At 35.7% G+C, this 20,140-nt stretch overlaps 1 protein-coding gene across 2 annotated transcripts in view; it reads left to right on the forward strand.

Moving 5' to 3' along the window:
• Positions 1-20,140, forward strand: part of LOC126821978 (uncharacterized) — a 73,848-nt gene that overhangs the window by 45,233 nt on the left and 8,475 nt on the right. For both annotated transcript variants that reach the window (XM_050550665.2, XM_050550663.2), the window contains exon 2: positions 14,733-15,291. In XM_050550665.2, coding sequence (XP_050406622.1) covers positions 14,933-15,291 — 359 coding nt within the window. In that variant the 5' untranslated portion in view covers positions 14,733-14,932. The remainder of the gene's footprint in view (positions 1-14,732; positions 15,292-20,140) is intronic.

Consider the following 20,140-nt stretch of genomic DNA (forward strand, 5'->3'; position numbering starts at 1 on the left):
CGCCAGTACCCCAAAATGTTATCGCCAAAATCAAATTTTAATCGCCACTTTCATATTTGTATCGAAAATTGCAACAGCGCGAGCCTTGGGGGACAGACCTTATGACCTACTCGCGTTTTTTAGGACATTTTTCGATTTTCGGTATTTTATAGTATTTCATAGAAACGTTATATCATTTCATGTCACATGCATATCATACAGGTCATCAGTCCTGTTATCGCCATTATGATTAGCCAACAGAGGGTCTACCTCCGATTTTATCGTAGTTTTCTCGACATCGGCGACTCCCTTGTGAACCATTTCAATAAATCATAACCACATGGTCTGTGCAAAACAATAAACTGGAATTGTTGCTGTGTCTCATCCATGATTTTATAGTTCTTTAATGTCACTATAGGGTGTCATTGTTAAGTCACATGCTTTCGTCACAATCTCGGAGTAAATTAGAGGAAAGATCTGTTTATTTATTGCTGTAAACGGACAACCACCGTTCAAGAATCAAGCGGTAACGAAGTAATATCTGTCTTTTTTAGGATCCAGGTTCAAGCTACGTGAATGTACTATTATAGTCGTTCAGATGGAATGAAATAAAGAGGTCCCGTGTACACTTTGACGTGCACTTGGAATTCGAAATAAGGGTAGTTCGTAGCGCTGCTATTCGGGAAAAATGTACCTCATAGCACATTGTAATGCGCATAACCGTCTTCATTATTCCGGTTGGTGCAACATTGAAGGACATGAAACCCTATTTCGTTTTATTTCAGTATAATGTAGTGTAAAAATCAGAAATAATAAACGAAGTGAGATTGTTATCTAAAGAGGCTTTATGCATGAGCTAAATCTGCCTATTGCAGGTATATTTTTCTGGTTTCAAATGTTATATAGATTATTATTTATACATTTATTTACGCAACAAGCCCATAATCAACTCTGTAAACCATCCGATGGCGTCATTTACTAGTTTAAGGTTAAAATGGATGATCGAAACATTGTTTATTATCGTAGCAATGGTACTTGACAGTCGAGACTGTTCCGGCTAAATCTTGTCAAAACTTCAAACATTCAAAAATTCTCTCAGAATAAATTAATTTGATTGAAATTTTCAATGTATTCATTTTTTATTATCTATTTTTGAATTATTATAACATGAAAGGCCATCTCCTTGTCTAAATCTTACATAATGCACCTTTGAGATACGATGTGTGTGAATAGGATTTGTTGCTGTGTAAGGTTGATATGATATTCTCAATGAGTAGAGAAGATGTTAGAATTCTGTGGGAATTTCGTCTCCCTCAGCAGATTGTTTGACCACAGACGTATTAATCGATCAAGTTGTTTGTTTACAAATATCTGACATGTAATATCATCATCACGTGATGTTTATTATTATAAAAAATATGACACCAGACTAAACATAATCTACAATGGAAATCGACTTAATCCACTTTGAATTTGAATACCAATATGATCTTTAAAGGAGCTAAACCTCTTTGATTTAAATAAATGATTAGATTTTCATTTCGAAATATTAGACGAAAGTCATTTTGAGAATTTTAGTTACCTTTTTGGCTTCATCTGTGGACAATGTCACACGAAATCAGCTAATATATTAAACGCATACATATATTAATTTTAACGCCCAAGGCAGACCGACTAACATTTGTTGGTGTCTACAAAACAAATGTTTTATACCTTTTTTTTAAATTTCCCGCAAAAGAAAAATGTTTAACGCAAACGACCAACATTTGTTCGAAATAGACCGACGTTAATGTCACATGATTGACTAGAAAATCACGTGGTAACAAGGGGTAAATTACCACGTGATCGTTAGCAAAATACTGATTGTATGTCCATATAAAATGTTTCCGCTTTGTTGAAATTCAACGCAAACATTTTGATCCCATTTACATTGTTCGGCCAACAAAATCCAGTGTTGAATTCCAGCGCACACAGGCTAACTTTTGTCGGAAAACATTGTTCGTCCAATGTTATCCCGTGTGCGTTGGGCTTAAATCAACACATCAGACTTTATTAAATATTAGTATTTATTCTTACTGTCAAATTTACCCAAACCAAAGAGGTCGATTCATTTTAATGGTTAATGCACTAAACGGCTAAATACATCAACAAAAATATGACAGTATCAGTCACAGATGGTATCAACTAGATGTTTATAATCTAAAACGTTTCAAAACGGCAAATGAACAAAATCACAAAGATAGTACTATTAACTTATTCATATGAAACCAGGTCCAGTTGGCTTTAGGTAGTATGACGGGTATAATGTACGTGGTAGGTTATCTGCATTCTTTATATAATACGATACCATTTCTCATTTGAGGCGTTCATATCTGTAGGCTATAATAATTGTTGTTCTAGCCTACATGATTTGTATTCGTCATGTTTCTTAGTCGTTGGTTAAATTTCGTCTACTTACGGGTTTTGGGCCGTCTAAAATGCACATTATAAAGCTAGCACTGTAATTTTTGTTCATAAGATATGAAACAAACAAATACCAATTTTATTTACCAACTATGTCACTCTTTTTCTGACTTGCATAATACTGAAGTCATTTAGAGCAGGTTATCCAGTCTATATGAAACTGCTGCTGGTGGCGGCCATGATTGTTTACTGTGGATGGTGTGAACGGTGTGTACGACGTCATAATTTATTAAAAAACTGATCTAGGTCGTTTGGTATCAATAGTATTTTTCTTTCCGCTTGTATATCCATTTTCACCCAACAAATGGTCGGAATGCTATGTATCCCCTGATTTACTTTACACATGGAACAAGTGGGCAAAGTCTTAATAAGATTGGTGTTGAAAAGTTAGTGCGTATCTAAGATTAATCAACGCCCTTAAATTAATATTTTCGTATATTTTGATGTGATTTATTTTACACGAAAAAAACCCCCCAAAAACAAACTTGTTTCCTCATACGTTTTACCAGTAAGTTATTTTTATATATATACGATTCGTGACTTGTCATATATCATATATTTTGATGTGATTTATTTTATACGAAAAAAAGAAACCAAAACAAAACAAAACAAAAAAACACAACCAATGTTTCCTCATACGTTTTATCAGTAACTTTTTTTTATATATATATACGATGATTCGTGTCTTGTCATATATCCTGACGCGATTGCTCGACATGTTTTCCTGTTGAAGTCAAAGTCGACGGTTCTATTTTAAAGATACGTCTGTGCAATCGGAACCCAGTACACGAGATCATTCGACCATCCTTATGTACTCCAGTCAAGCTGTTAATGTGGGTGTACATGCATTGAACTAGACATCAGAAACGAAAATATCCAAATTCGATTGCTTATTTTTCAACACTCATTAACCTCATATGCTTACTTAGAGTTGAGAAAATCAAACCTATTGAATTTGCAATAATTTCCGTTCATTACTTCTAGAGATATGGCCCTTGTTTCACTTGCAGAATCTTGTGAACAATTATTATATGATCGGCATGAAATATATGTGCATTATTTAAATCAGTGAACCTGGGAATATTATTGAATTTTAGTTCATTTCTTCTAGAGTTATGGTCCTTGTTTCACTTTGTAGAATCTCGTGTTTCACTTTGTAGAATCTTGTGTTTCAATTTGCAGAGCACTCTAACGACAACAGTGTGATCAGTTACTGTGGGCGTATGTTTCGTTGCCTGGCAACCTATATTTACTTAGTGGCGTAGTTATATACTAGAATCACTGTTTCTCAGTCATTAGTTTGCTGGGATGTCAATAGAGATAGTAAATGTTCAAAAATCCGTGTGAAAACCAAATTACCTCAGGCGTCTTGTCATATTGATATAATATACTTTATGTATAATAAATGTCTATCGTATAATAATTATATTACATTGTTACAAGGAAAATAAGGATATTAGACCCGAAGAGATTGCAGACGACACCAGCTATTAAATATCCTTTCGTCAAGTTTTAGTTAGCTCATTAGTCGTTGTCTTACGACCAACGCAGATTATGTATGAGTGGCATAATATTGTTACTGTCTACGGTATTAAAGCGCCTAACGACGTTACTGGACTTGATTAGGGGTATTAGGTAGATCCCCAGGCGGGTCTAGACTGAACTTGATTCGCCTGTGATTGAAAGTGATCGGGTCACCTTGATTAACTGATATCTTGTAGACAATGGATCTAGTTGTTTATTAGATAAACTTCTAGACAGGTAGCGATCCGTTAGGAATCTACATGTAGTTCATCTAATAACTAAAGCTTGATAAATGGCTTCTAATGAGAAGGACGAACGATTTTTGGTGAAGTTAAGAGTAGTTCATAAATAGATCTACTTCATGACTTATTACCTAACCGTTAAATGAACCGTGTCGCAGAACTTAAATACATTTCTTTATACAGTCACGATTTAAATACAGGAGTATTGTGCTTTGGGGTTATTGAATTATTTCACATTTAAAAAGGACATTTTTACATCCTTTATAACGCCGGATTTTTGATACTTCGTCAACAACTAGTAGTCGTTCAGATGGCACGAAAATCGAGTTCAGTGTACACCCATCACAATTGGAAATCGAAATAAGTGTAGGCCGTAGTGCCGCTGTCCAGAAAAAATTCCCACATAGCTCACAGTATGGCGTTTGTTCATCTTCATTAGGTCGGTGCAGAAAAATAGGACGTTAAACCCCATTTCATTTCATGTCGACAATCATATCTAGATGGGATAATCTAGCACTCGTGAACCCAGGTATGAACTATAGAATACACGGCGGTTACCTATCTTTGACCGGTTAATTCACAGTACATAAAGGTCAAACCTATCATCCGTATAAACTAAATATCCGAACGATAAAATCTTTTAATTTCAATTTCAATTTAGATCCCACATACAAGTTTAAACATGTTTTACATTACCGCACATATTAGAAATATTAGTTGATCCAATCACACCCCAATAGGGACTGGTATCTATTCATTCTAAATATTAATTTATACACAAGGTTCTTTGGGTGCTTTTTATTAAATAGATTTTTTTTCAATTTTAAATTCAATTTTTATGTGTATATTAGTTTTTCTAAGACTTAAAGAATTAAATACACGTGGACATCACCTAAAATCAGTTAATATCGTTCTTCAAATTTCATTATAACATGAAATTTATTTAAAAGTTATATATGGTGTTAGAACCAGCTTGTCATTTCTACTTAAGTTTTTAAGTGTACTCGACAGTTTAAAGATGTATTCCTGTACTTAAGTAATTCTTGACATGATTTATAACCGACATTATATTTTTAAAAGAAACATAGACAATTTATTTTGTTTTGTTTTGTTCTTTTTTTTAAAATTTACTTTACTTTTGTTTTATTATTTTATTTATTTATTTATTCATTTGGCACCAGTAAAGAGATGGATATTATGTACCTTACATGAATGACTACATACTACATGTTACCAATTATTGTTTGTTTGGCTAGTTCACATAGCTAATAACCTATGTTCTAATTCGATCAGACACACTTATTCGCATTATAATTTACAGGAAATAGAAAGTGATGTGTAATTGGTCGAAGCCACGTTGGCTAAGTGAGTAAGACGCTGGCTTGCTAGCCTGGTTATCGCGGGTTCGATCCCGCTGTTGGCCGAGAAAGTTCATCGGGATTTTCAAGCGTGGTTTCGCCATGTCAATGTTTCACCTGGTCAGTCGTTTGAATGGGACGGAAAATCGGCGTGTACGTAAAGGATCCCTTGGCAGTTGGCATTTCCCTCATAGCACACTGTATGGCGTATACCCGTCTACATTAGCCCAGCCGGAGCAGGAAAGTAGGACATTAAACCCCCATTTCAATTCATTTCATTTGTATACTTGTCCATAAGGAGTATATCTTGGTTATATCTTCTCTCAAATACGCCTTCTGATCCAATACATTTTTCTTCTCTATACCTTGTAAACAAGATAAATCAAAATAAAAACATTATTAGAAAATGCACAGTATCTCAGGGTTTAGTCTACTATAGATTGAAACTAAAAAACATTTTTGGGGAAACACCCTTTTTAAGAAATACGGGTTTTAGTCTACTATAGATTGAAACTAAAAAACATTTTTGGGGAAACACCCTTTTTAAGAAATACGGGTTTTAGTCTACTATAGATTGAAACTAAAAAACATTTTTGGGGAAACACCCTTTTTAAGAAATACGGTTTTCAGAAACCGTATTGATATTTGAAGCCCGTTATCGCCTACTTAACCTATGTCTGATTCTAAATCTTTGATATAAAAATTCAGATTAGCTCCATTTATCCGATAATTATTTGATGTTTTTCCAGAAATTTATCGAAAGAAAAATATTGAGGTTTCTAAATGGCTAATGATAAGATAAATGGTGGTTATTTAGAATATAGGGCAGAGATTAAGACTTGTAGTTTATTTTTATTTAGCACTAAGTACTGTAGATAATGATATACGTATATAATGTTCTCTTATTTTCTCGAATCTCAAAGACGCTATTATATCTCTGGTATTATGAAATACTGATTAATTTAGATTAACAAGGTCAAGAGGTTATCTGTGCAAAACGACTTCTGGTAAATCTTAAAGGGGAAATCCCAGATTTGACAAAAAACGCGAATACGAGTATGTAAATCAACACACAAAATACGACGATAATAGCCTATTTACCGTATCTGATAATTCTAAATGAAAAATATTGCGCCGTTTTTAATGGTCGCTAGAATTCTTTAAACCCAACCTTAACCACCAGAGGATATACTGCTGACTTTGTGGACTTTGTAGACCAATGAAAATAATCACCTATCAAACTTTTTTTTTAACGAGAACAACGAGAACATTCCAATGGACACAGACCGTGTGGTCTAGCACCCCCGCCCGCTCCGGCCCTTCCACATCCCCAATAACAATAATAATAAAAAAAACAACACACGGGTAATCAATTAAAGGGCTAATCCGGATATTTTTTGGAGAATAAAACTGCTTAATTTTGTGTTAAAATCCCTTAAAATCCTCTAGCTGAGGGCCGAGCAACTAACTCAATATTTGTGATAAGTTTTCAAACCACTTAAACCCGTCAGTCTTCGTCTGGAAATGGAGATCGGTGTCCCAAGCTGTATTATGCGGTGTCTGGATAAAACCAGACTTTTATTTTATAAAAATTACGTGTAGTTGAAATTTACCTTTCGTTATCAAGTACAGTACATGGGTCATTCACTACATAGACCTCTCAAGGAACGGGAATCGATTATCAGGTCACCCAACGAAAAAACTGACCCGAAATCTTAAAAGGGTTACGTGTGCGGATAAGCAATTTTGACATTCACGTCCAAACGACTCAATATTTTGAGCTGGAATTTTGAGAGAAGGTAAATACCCCATTCCGCTATATTTTGGCGCTTAAATTTCATACGTACTCTGACTTTTATTTTTGAGACCCTCTTGATATTGGGATAGTCCCTTTAAATATATGCAAAGAATAAAATGTCAATCTTTCAGAGCCTAACAAGTTTTGTTTTGGTAAATTAGGTATTCAGGGTTTAATGACATTTTAATGTATTATTATTCTCTTTTTGATTTGCCGAATCCATTATGTTTTTGGATTCAATATGTGAAATGAAATCAATGGTAAATTTTGACGTTGAGGTCAATAAATTGTATGCGATTTTATCTTAATTTATGTTTTTTTGAGTTAGTATTGCCACATAGTCTATTTATATTTTGAGTAAGATCTCTGAATTTAGAAAAGTTTGTTCCGAAAATATATTAAACTAAAGTCGTTTGGCATTTTCATACTGTCAAACTCTAATGGAGCAGAATTGGTCTTAACAAGAAAGTACGGTATGAAACAGCCGACAAATTATTTTACTACAGTTTACGAACATTGCATATTTTGGTAGATATTGCTATCCATATAATAACCTCTAAAACGAGCTTACTTTCGTCTGACCATTCTACGTTGTAAATAATTCTTTTAGTTCAATAAATTATCTTAAATGTTTAAGGTATAATGAACTTTATTGCTGTTATCTTTAATATATTAACAAATTGCTATAACCAACAGCAAGTCTCGTGCGTATCAGCTATAATCATCATTATTACCAGTGTTTAGTGTTTTATCTCTGGATATCCGTGCCTTTAAATACGATACGGGGTTATCTCCCTGTGTTAACGAGTGGTCGCCTTATCTGTGATTAAAACAGCAGGCAATTAGTAGTATTTGTAAACATTAAATCGCAGGCTGTGATAATGAAGTGCATTTTTATATCCCCACAAACTGAATTAACGTTTTTATAAGGGTTCAATATATCGACCCTCTTAAAGATACGATATCGATATATCGCACCAATATGGCCGACAGGATTCGTGTATGAAGTCAACAAGGGTAATAGTTTCTTTATAATATCGAATTTTATGCTGTATTTTTATTCGTTCGCAAGCCAAACCTCTTTGATTTAAATCAAAATAAAGTTTTTGATTCTGAGTTAGCAGTGATGACCCGAGTTCTGTATGATCACGTCTTCATTTTGAGAGAATTGGCAGAAATGGCTTTGTTTACAAATTTAAGTTCATGCTTAGCTTAAACTGCCGTCTGTTATGTCAGGTATATCTGAACATTCGATGAAATTGGAACTTCAACTTGTATCGATTACCCAAATTCAAAAACGTCTTTTCATTTGACAATATAATGCATTTTGTTTTTATTTTAAATTTCAATATGCCTTATATAAAATTTAAACATATTGCCATCTGCACCAAACTAAAAGAGAAGTACTTTGTTTGATTTTCTATTCATTGTTTCAAATGGCATCACAGCATCTTTACAGTTGATAAGGAGATCCTATCTTTTATGCTGCTTTTCATTATACATATTTTGCTTGAAATCGGCTTTCAGTCTCCCTGTCCACCCATTCGGCGTGCAGATGAAGGAAATAAAAAAAACCCCCATAAACCACCCCCTTTCACTCTCTCTCTCTCTCTCTCTCTCTCTCTCTCTCCACAAGTCATTTATTTTAAAACGATTTCTAGAAAATCGACCGTGTTTCTATCAGTGATGCGTTAGATGAGAAGTTGATGGCCTCCAGACTTGACTTCCATCCTTTGTAAAAACAGAAGGTGAAAAGAATCAACAGGCGTCTTGCAATAATATTATAGCCTGCAGGTTCCTTTCTGTCTTCCCATACACGATGCTCGGTTAGAATCAACATCCTAAACAAATTATCACTCTTATACTCCAAGTCGTCAAATCACTGGGTTTGTACTTGGATGTGGAAAAACGCTGCCAGGAATTATGGTGCTTAAATGCAACATTGCTCACCAAATTGTTGTGATTATGTTTTCTTTATAAAATAATGTGCACACAATTTAATCTCTGGGTTCATTTCTATTATTGAAGGCATCATAACGAAAAATATAACGAGAGCTGTTTGGAATAAAGATCCGGATTTGACATTGAAGTGTGAGATATGTGAATTGATAAACCACTTGAGAGATTGTCATTCCGAATATTGCGTTATATACAGGTATACTTTATAAACAGATTATCAACTTCCTTGCAGGGATTATGGACACAGCATGACCCCAAATCCCCACGAACGTAATCTCTTCTATCTATAGCCTCTCTTTGCCTGTTCCGTCTTTTGCATGGCGATTATTTTTGCTCTTTGGTGTAGAATCAAAGAAAGGAGTTTAAATTAATAGTTTCTGTTAGGTTTTTGTAACATATTCATGATTTTGAGAAGGAAGGATAGCAGAAGCAAGAGTTCGGTTATTTTAAACTGTAGGACGGATAGTTACTAGTAGACTACTTCCAGTTTGGATATCTCTATATTCATAGGCGTACGAGGAAATTTTTGACTGGGGGGGGGGGGGGGCGGAGGTGGTTGGTGCCCAGAAAATGTAGTTAGGTTCTTAGTATGTTACATAATAATAATAAATTCGCTGTTAAATTGGACACATTCAAGAACACAAATTTTTTTTTTAATACAACTTTTACAAAGTACAATTGTGTGCCCAAATTTTCCCAGCATTTGGTGCCCAAAATGGGGGGGGGGGGCGACCCCCCAGCCTCCCCAGCTCGTACGCCTATGTCTATATTTTCATGCACAGTGGACATCATTGAGCAAAACGTTGCCACATGCTGCGTTCAACCCAAAGCAAATTTGGGATACACTTTAGAGTCGACCAAAGAGACCAGAACTAACATTAGAGTCAATGGGGAAATCACAGCTGTACTGTGGCCATTATAAAACAGGTCATTAAAATTCTGCACCAATAAACTTTGTGATTCCCAAATTGATTCAGATTTGCTATATATCAACTTACACTCAGGTCTGTAAGAGCTAATTGTAAAAACAACGTTGTAGCTAATCTTAATATATCTATTCTTTCTACAGTTCTTGGATGATTCTTTTGAAATTAAGAACTATTTATTGATTTAATTCCAATATTTCATTAAATGTGTTCACATTACTACACCCCTTTTCTTTAATGAGCCCCTACCCCCTCGAACACCCCATCTAGCTCAAACGCCTTATCCGTAATATATTTAAGATCTCTTCGCTCTTTTAATGCCAGTATTCATCAAAGTAGTTTACTACACCCTCCTTCTATAATGAACCCCATACAGGAACACCCAACCAGCCCAAACGCTTAATCTATCATACATTTTCTAACAGTAATACTTAAACATGGTATTACAGGTGTTATTGACAGGTGTTCACATGTTTATCTTTAAGCTGGTATTAAAATATCTGATAAATAAAAGATTTAGAGACCACTTTGATCTAATGAATATCATTATTTTAGCGTGGGAGATGATAAATATATACTATTGACGAAATAAATATTGTACACTTAGAGTTAAAATAGCCCGTTAGTATCACGTATGTAGACTATTTGCTGAGCTATTTATTATGCCTGATAATCGATGGAGTCGGATATGATAATATTAAATATGACCTGTTAATTATAAATGTGTCATCTTTAGATCTATTACTGTTGATATATTTAAATACTCTTAGATATGGGATTAATTAATATCTTCGTGCTATAAATACTTCATTTACTGGTTTTAGTGATAGGTATATAACGTTAACTGAAAACTTAATGTGGGCGTTATAGAGTCGGACTCCGTTTGTTGCTTGCTTATGACATATTTAGTATGACATATGTTATCTCTGGAGAAAATAAAATATGCAAATATGACGAATTGTTGGTGGGAACATGTTTCGTTTATTAATAGCGAATATTCATTTTTTTATCGGAAGACCTAAGACTGTTACATGAACAGCGCCTAGTTCGTATGGAATCAAAAAGTGTCCAAGAAATTAATAAACAAGAATCCGCGTTTTGTGAGATAATTTTATTGATAAAAATAACACATCTGACATCACTTGTATCTGTCTAAATATTTATCTACTTTTACTTTGGTCAATAATATCGTCAATATAAACAATCTGACATTCTTCTAATGAATCTCAAGTTTCACCAGCTCAACGTTACCAGATTGTTTGACCTCAGTTCAACTTCCGGTACAAATTTGGTTTCGCTGATAGTTGTTTCGTAGGTGTAGTACCTCATTATCCCGTTTGGTTCAGAACAATAGGAGTTAAACCCTATTTCATTTCAGAAGCCAACGTAATGTGATTATAATAAGAAGAGATAATAAACAGTAGCAGTTAGTCAACCAAAACGTAAAACAGCACAGATAATCCGAAATGTCAAAGTGAACGACAATGCCCTTTACAATGACTTTTGATCCACGATGTAACAAAATCAACCTTGATACCCTTGCACGCAAACTATTCTAAATGTTGATCTCTAAAAGGAATATTAGTTCAAAATGTTTAATATTTACAAAGATATGGTCCATTGTAAAACATGGGCGTCTTTCACAACTCCCGGAAGTGTTCGGTAAAATCTATTATTGTGCTTCGTTTTAGTGCATGCTTGGGATTCGGCCGTTGATATATATATATTTTTTTTATCTTAATTAAATCTTGTATAATCAATTTTAATACATTTTAGGGCGGATTAAGCCATGAAAATTAAATGTTTTGTTTTTTTTAAATGTCGGGATCGACGAATTTTTAAAATTACATTTGTAAACCTTCCAAATGACAGCTTTATCAAAAATAAACCGGTGACAAAATGTAATGGTTGTTTAGCCATGATAAAGCATACCCTGCCCCGTGGAAGACACCAGTTAGATAGTGTATTCTCACTATTCCCAGGGTGTCTTGTAATACAACGTTTGCGCAGTCAACTGCTTGGGTTATTTATTCCAAGGTTGCTTACCTTGTCTTTGTTGCACCGGGTGATTGTCTTGGATGATTTATCAAAAGGGTGATTTCAAAATAAGAAAATAATATAATGTTGAACGGTGAGTTTCAAAAATTGGATAGAAATTTATCAGATCGTGTGCGAATTTCACAGAATGGGATAGAGCGAGTTCCAAAGAATCAAATAGAAATTTATCAGATTTTGAGCGGGTTTCAAAAAATGGGATTAAAAAGAATTCAGATCATACAGCTGTATAGATCGGAGTAAACCACGGTCACACTACGAACTTTTAACTGAGAATCTGACACGCCACTGCAGTTCTTATTCGTGTGGTGTTCTTTTACTGCTGTTAACATATGCTGTTAATAAATTCAGATCGTATAGCTGTTATTTTAAATCAGAGTAAACCACGATCTGTGGTGCTGTTTTACTGCTGTTAACATATACAAGAGAAAATAACTACCAACAACCTGTTGAATTAAACATGATATTATATCAACAACTGTAGATATTTTAGTAGTTATGATAATATTTGGCTGTGTACCATACGTACAAACTAAACACATAATAACCATTAGTGCCAGGCATATAGTGCAGTAAAAAGCACAGGGCCAGTCCAGATAGCTAAGTAGTGCTAAGTGCTGTGTAAAAACATGGTGTATGGTTCATTTACTATGAATACATGCATAATGTCCCTCTCTATGATAAAATAAATAGAGAAGTATGGGTTAAATGGTTCGTCATTATTCTCATCTGGAAATCAGTGGGAACGACATTATGAAGATTCTTTTTTATATTCATTCCACTTGAAACATAAAATGAAGTGAACAGAGATCTGTATTTTCATCAGGTTAAACTATTGCATGTGTTAAGTTGTACAAATAATGTTGTCCGGCTAGCCTGGTGATCCTGTGTTCGATCTTGGTGTTGACCGTGAAAGTTCGTCAGTTTCCCCTTGCCAGTAGTGCAAGACCGGGGGGGCTGGCAATGGACAGTGCTTAGTGACCTGGATGGGACGAAAAACCGCAACCCCGTGTGCACATTGGCGTACACGTTAAAGAACCCTTGACAACGAGAGTGTGTCGTAGCGTCGCTCTCAGGGCACAAATATCCCCATAGCACATCGCATGACGTATGTCATGTCCTTCTTCATTAACCTGGATGGAGTAGAAAACTAGGGGGTTAGACCCCATTTCAATTCATTTTGTACAAGTGATTAACAATTAGACTATTTTAGTTTTCATCATCATTTTAGGCAAAGCAACCCTATCGCGTCTCTACAAATTTTACACCCTTAAAAGAGAGAGAGAAATGGGGATTAACGTCCACTTGACACAAACTACGTTTCGGGACTAACATATGGTTTAATTTTATTTCAATAATTCGCTAGGGGTCTTTAGCAGTGGGAAGAGACCGGAGGACCCGGAGAAAACTCCCGAGGTTGGACAGGCAACCCTACTCCTTGTCACGTACAACCGGGGATTCGAAACCACGCCAGGTGACTCAATGACAGGCTTTATTATACAGCGCGCAAGTGCTAACCATTCAGCCACCCAACCCCTCAACACCCTTAAAACTTATAGAAATAGTTATATTTGGAATCCTCTAATAACCGAGGCTTGTATCGAGCTCTTCAAATTTAATATCCTCGAAATCTATAGAAATATTTATATTTAAAATCCATTAATAACTAACGTTTAATTACTACTAGTTCTCTCAGTAACTGAATGTCATGGAAACCATTAAACAAGCAATATGTTCCACTAATTGTGTATAATAAAAAGACAATTTGGTATACAGTGTAAACAATTTCTGATATCTGTGTTAATAAATCAGTGTTAATTACCATTAAATACGCCCTTTACTTTGTTTATATACACGAACTAAGATAAAACATTGTGAATAATCGTGTTGGAATTCGGCAAACTGCAATCTACAAACCGCGCAGATGTATTCCATGCTAACAAGAGTTATCTCCCCTTCATTGCTTTTACACGCTTAAACCATTGGCGTCAAGCGCATGTTTCGTACCATTTTCACAATGTTTAATTTCGGATTGCTAAAAGTTTTCTTTTACTTTCTTATAGCTAGTTTATAGTGATGTTATCTTACAATGGGTATTGCTGTTAGTAATGGACATAAATAGTCTACCACTACATTCGTTCCCATATAAATTAATAAGTTACCCTTGACAAGGTTGGACAGGCGATTCACGCATCTTGGTATCGAAACCATGCCACTTGACGCCACGCGTTTGACAACTCGACCCCCCGCCCTCCCCTTACCCCTGACATAAAGATTCAAATGTTTTGGGCCTTAAAGTCTTGTAGACAATTTACTTAGGACATTTTGGGACCAACATAGTACCATGCGATGTGGAAGTGCAGTGGCATTTTAAAATTCGTATTCCATGTAATTTGAAAAATAATTAAACATCTTCTTTGTTTTCCAGGTTACGTATATTGAAGAATGAAAATACAGTCTAACAGTGGATTACATTTTCAATTCCAGTGATATTTTGGGATACATCATCAATGACAGTGTGTGTTACCAACATGACAAACTGTTCAGATTGTGGTTTAAAGAAGTTAGTTACAGATATTTTTTCTTAAAAAGAGATATGTTTGGATTATATTGTCTCCCGTGTTACCAATGAGTTCTTGGACACTCCCGGTTGGTGCTCTAGATATACAATTTATGCCTAAGGTGGACCTTGACCCCTTGTTGCTAAGATACTGGGAGAACTTCCCATGCCCGCCACCCTGGAATAATGGACTTCTGCAACAAATGAATTGGACCAGTTGTCATGGTGATGAGGACGTTGGTGCCGTTCTACGTGATATGATGGTTGAGAAGTGTGCTACCTACCTGAATGTCCGAGTGGTTGCTAAGGAAGTAGGCAGGGCCGATTTTTTTCAATCGTGTGGAATCGAGTGTAAAGTGATTATCAGCGCCGCCTGTCTGTTTCTTGGAGTATTGTCTATAATAGTGATATCAGCATTTAGGCATCGGTAGGTATTAATTTGACTAACAAAAAAAAAAGACCATAGCCAAAGCTTGTACGATGATGCCAGGAATCAAACACGGATATTAAACATTATATTCCCGGAGAAAGTAGGCGGGGAGCACGGCTTTATTAGTACAATAAGTTGTAGGGTTAAAGTCCCGTGGCAAAAAAAACCATTCCGCCACTGCTTTGTAATGGAATAAAGAAGCAGTGGGACAATACCGATAAAATCAAGTGAAAATCATGAGCTTTTGGTACTATTTGAGTGATGGGATGTAGTATAATTTGGTAAACATCACAGTCATAATACAATGAATGCATAGGGCTTTCACTTTCCAAAACTCCTTTAACATGCTAAAATTCAGAAACTTTCAACACTATGCCCCGATGCTTTAATTTTCTTTAAAAATGCCAGGGCTGGGTGGGGCGTCAGGTAATAATGTGGGAGAAACTCATTCGTCCACAGCACTCCATATTAGTTTTATTGCGTTCACAATCTGAGATCGGTCTTCGTAATTCAATCGAGTGTAGTTAAGGGGAGATAACCACGTATATCGTGCCTTCTACTTTGATTAAAAGTTTTTTAAGGTGCTGCGGGTGGGCAATCCTTAATGTCAACGGGACCTTTACAACCACTGGCGCTGTAGATTAATACGAGTAGGCTTAATAATTTAAGGACTGCAATTGATAATGGAATGATCGTGATTGGAAATGGCCGTTGTTCATGTTTGTGGAGCATATATTGTTGCTTCCATTCAAAATTTTGAAACTCTGTACTTTGAAATTCCTCGGTGATATATAGACTAATTACCAGTATTAACAACTGTCATGCAGGATGTAGAATGTGCTTACCCCTTTAAAAAAAATAAAACAAACCTTTTTCTCGATCATTTTAAAACTCGATACTCAAAAATGTAATAAAACTATCACTCTATCATGCTGTCATGAATTGCGTGCAACGGTCAAGACTTGTTTACGATTTTGAATGATGGGTTCTTTTTAAAAATGAATCTGTTTCTACAATGTGGACTACATTACCGTAAAACTAATTTCCTATAATGCATTATAGCGAGGTTGTACCTAATGAAATTAAAAACTACGCGCCGATTTTTCAAAATTCTCCCGGAGGAGAACACCGAGCCCCCCTCGCGTCCGCAACGGATTGTCGATATACTCTTCCGTTCAACAATTATTACATAAATCTATTTATAATTTGGAGCTGAAAATTTGTTAAAAATGTAGTATACGATCGCAACGTTTTCTACTTTTAATTTCCATACACATATTTTTAATATGCGACATGTTTTCGGGTTTTTTTTTATTTAAATGTCTCTTAAACTATTGGTACAGTTTTCTTTTGGGCATCGATATTTTATTCACAAAGATTTTACTGTCATTAAGGGCACTTTTCCTAAGCATATTTTAAAGAGATCTTCCGGCTTTTAAGGCCATCAATCTAATATTGAAATAAGCATTTATTATAATCAGAGCCAGAATGGCTGATCTGTTGACCAGTAATCATAGATATTATATTTCATATAGAATCTGTTATAACTGAGATATACAACTAATGAACGGGTGATTCGTCTTCTACCAGGGTTATTATTAATCACGGATCTTTGGTCAACGACAGGTCACTCACTGTCCGGTTGCTAATGAGCCGTCTCTTTGGTATGGTACGGTGCAGCAAATTGATATCAGATTTCATGGTCATCATACAGCCGACATTTTGTCTACTAGTAGTTAATAATGGAAAGAGGAAGGGACTATAAAATGTAACGTTTTATCGTAATGCTTTTTGACAAAGGGATTATCACTTACTGAAGCGGGAGAGAGAGAGAGAGAGAGAGAGAGAGAGAGAGAGAGATATTCACAAACTAGGTAATTTCGGAACACATGTTTAAAGTTTATGTCAATAATTCGCTTGCGCGTGGGGGTCTTTAGCAGTGGAAAGAAATCGGAGGATCCGGAAAAAACCCCACGAGGTTGGATAGGCGACCCAGGCAAGGTTGGAATGGAAACTACATTAACTGACACAATTACAGACCTCATGATATAAAGTGCACGAATGCAGACTACAGTTACATATCCACGAATACATATTGTGGTTACATATGCACCAGTACACGCTGTGATTACATAAGTACGACTACACACATTGTGGTTATATATGCGCGAAAACATATTGTGATTACATATTCACGAATACACACTGTGGTTACACACTCACCATTACACACTGTGGTTACATATACACGAATACTTGTGGTTACATATGCACAAATACCCATTGTGGTTATATATGCACGAATACACACTGTGGTTACATATTCACGAATACACTTTTCTGCACCAACGGGTCTAAGTTGCTATGTCCTTGTTATATATGCAAACAAATAATCGACGACCATTTGAACTTTTGAGATAAAAAATTCAACAATCACCGTTAGGTTAAGCTCACTCTTTGATATTCATTTTCTTTCTAATAGAGTGCAAGAATTTCAGGTACAACTGACAAAATTAGGATAGCGGCAAGTTGAAAGAAACACTTAAAGCGGCGGCTTTCGTTTATCAAACAAAATATGTCGTTGTTGTTCACTTTGAGCATACATTTTAATATGTATGCAGAATGTATTTCTATACCAGCTACTAGATCATCATATTGACCTGTTGGACTCTTGAATTTGAACGGAATGCGCATGTTTTGAATTATGAAATTGCGACAACGACAATCGTAAAGAAAGAAAAGGAAATAGCGTCACGAAGATACAGATGAACTGAAATGGGGTCTAACGTCCTACTTTTCCGCATCAACCGGGATAGTGAAGACAGGGATATGCCATGAAGTGTGAGATGCATACACAACGATGGTTTGCCTACTCTTAGTCGAATTCCAAATGTCAGGGGATCTTTTACATGCACACGAACGTGTACAGGTCCCATCCGAACAATTAGAAGCTCTACCTTATCAGGTCTCACTTCCTTCACCACTGATTAGGGGGATCCACACCAGAAAATCCCAAAAATGAGGCAAAAAGGGTCAATTATTGGAATCGAGTTCAAGTCTTCCCTATTCAAAGAATGGAAAGGAACGGGATTAGAAATCTTGCGATGATAATATATCAGTTTATATATTTGAAGACACTTGCTGTAATTGTGTTTTCGTCTACTCCTTTTCGAAATCCAACTGCCGAGGAACCACAAGTTATTCAAACACGTGTAGAATGATGCACACTTATAAAGAAATAAACAATATGCGTGTTTCTATAAGCTTAGTATGGGGGCTATGCTTTGCCGTAAACGTTTTTCGAGCGTTTGTATGTATAAAACATCCAATACACGTTTGTCAGACCGCATGGTGGAACGTAACGATAACGACAACCATGTGTCATATCAAAATGTCTATATACATGTCTGAAAAAATATTGATTTAAGTACACTTCAAGTATAAAATGTTCTCTGCACCTCCTTTGTTTCGTGTTTTTATGCAGTGACTGGGCTAATATTAAAAACGGGCATACGCAATACAGCGTGCTGGGAAATTATTGGTCGGAGATTGACGGTTCTTTTACGTGCACGCCAATGTGTCCTCTGGTTTCCTCCCACTGCTAAACACCCCTACGCGCAAGCTAATTGTTAAAATAAAATTAAACCATATGTTAGTCCCGAAATGACCTAGTTTGTGTCTAGTGGACGTTAAACCCCATTTCTCTCCTTCTTTCTCTAGTTCGCATCAAATGACAATGAACAGTTATATGCATATTTTTACAGTGTACACAATATCGACTGTAAAATAATCGCATTAATATTAAGAGTTCGTATATCGAATTATAACACCACAATGCACACGTGTTACGCTCTATTCAAAATCTTTGAACATGAATTCCCCGAGTACTACCCTCCTCTTTGAATTGGTTTTATTTTTCCTATGATAAATATATTGAATAGACATATCTTCTTCTCCATAAATATTGTCTTAATGTTCAACATATCACTGATGGTGTCTGAAGAGATTGAAACTTTCGTATCAGAATTCTACCGCACACACTGAGTGCTGAGATCGAAAATAGCCAACATTTTATTGTATGGCTGTGATTAGCGAGCTATTTAAACTTTTTTTTATGCCCTTATATCATTATAAAAGTATAAAATACCGTACGTTAAAGATCTTAAGGAGTAATCCTTTAGCGAAAAGGCAAAATCGAGACAATTTACAGAAAGTGTATTTCCTAAACTATATAGGATTATATCAATAACCTGAAATGAAATGGAGTTTAACGTCCTACTGTTCTGCTCCTAGTAGTATCCGAAGTTGTGGATATTTCAAGCATAATCTGCCTCGCACCGCAACTATAAAATTGTATAAAATTATATAAATAGAGCGGTAGCCCCCCCCCCCCCACACACACACACAGTGTCATTGGGGCAGGACGGAGGGCTGACAAAGTCAGCTGTCTAGTCGTTCGCCTGGGAAGAAAAACCGAGGTCCCCATTACACACTGGCGTGCACGTATCAGATCCCTTGGTATTTGGAATTAGATATAAGAGTAGGCCGTAGCGCCGCTGTCCGGTCAAAATTACCCTCATGGCACACTACATGTATATGGCGTATGCCCGGCTTCATGAGCCCAGTCGGAGCAGAACAGTAGGACGTTTAACCCAATTTCATTTAATTCCAAAAAATCTTTTAAAGAAAATGTTAAGTATCTGTGACATATATTACATTTTGACTCAATAATTTCTTAATGGGGGCCATAAAATGTTCTTGCTTTGGCATGACGATTTGTGAAAGGATTTTATTACTGCACAAGAAGGGATAGTATAGTTAACGATTGGGAAGTTAACATCATCAC

Source organism: Patella vulgata, chromosome 5, assembly GCF_932274485.2.
Source record: "Patella vulgata chromosome 5, xgPatVulg1.2, whole genome shotgun sequence".
Taxonomy (NCBI): domain Eukaryota; kingdom Metazoa; phylum Mollusca; class Gastropoda; family Patellidae; genus Patella; species Patella vulgata.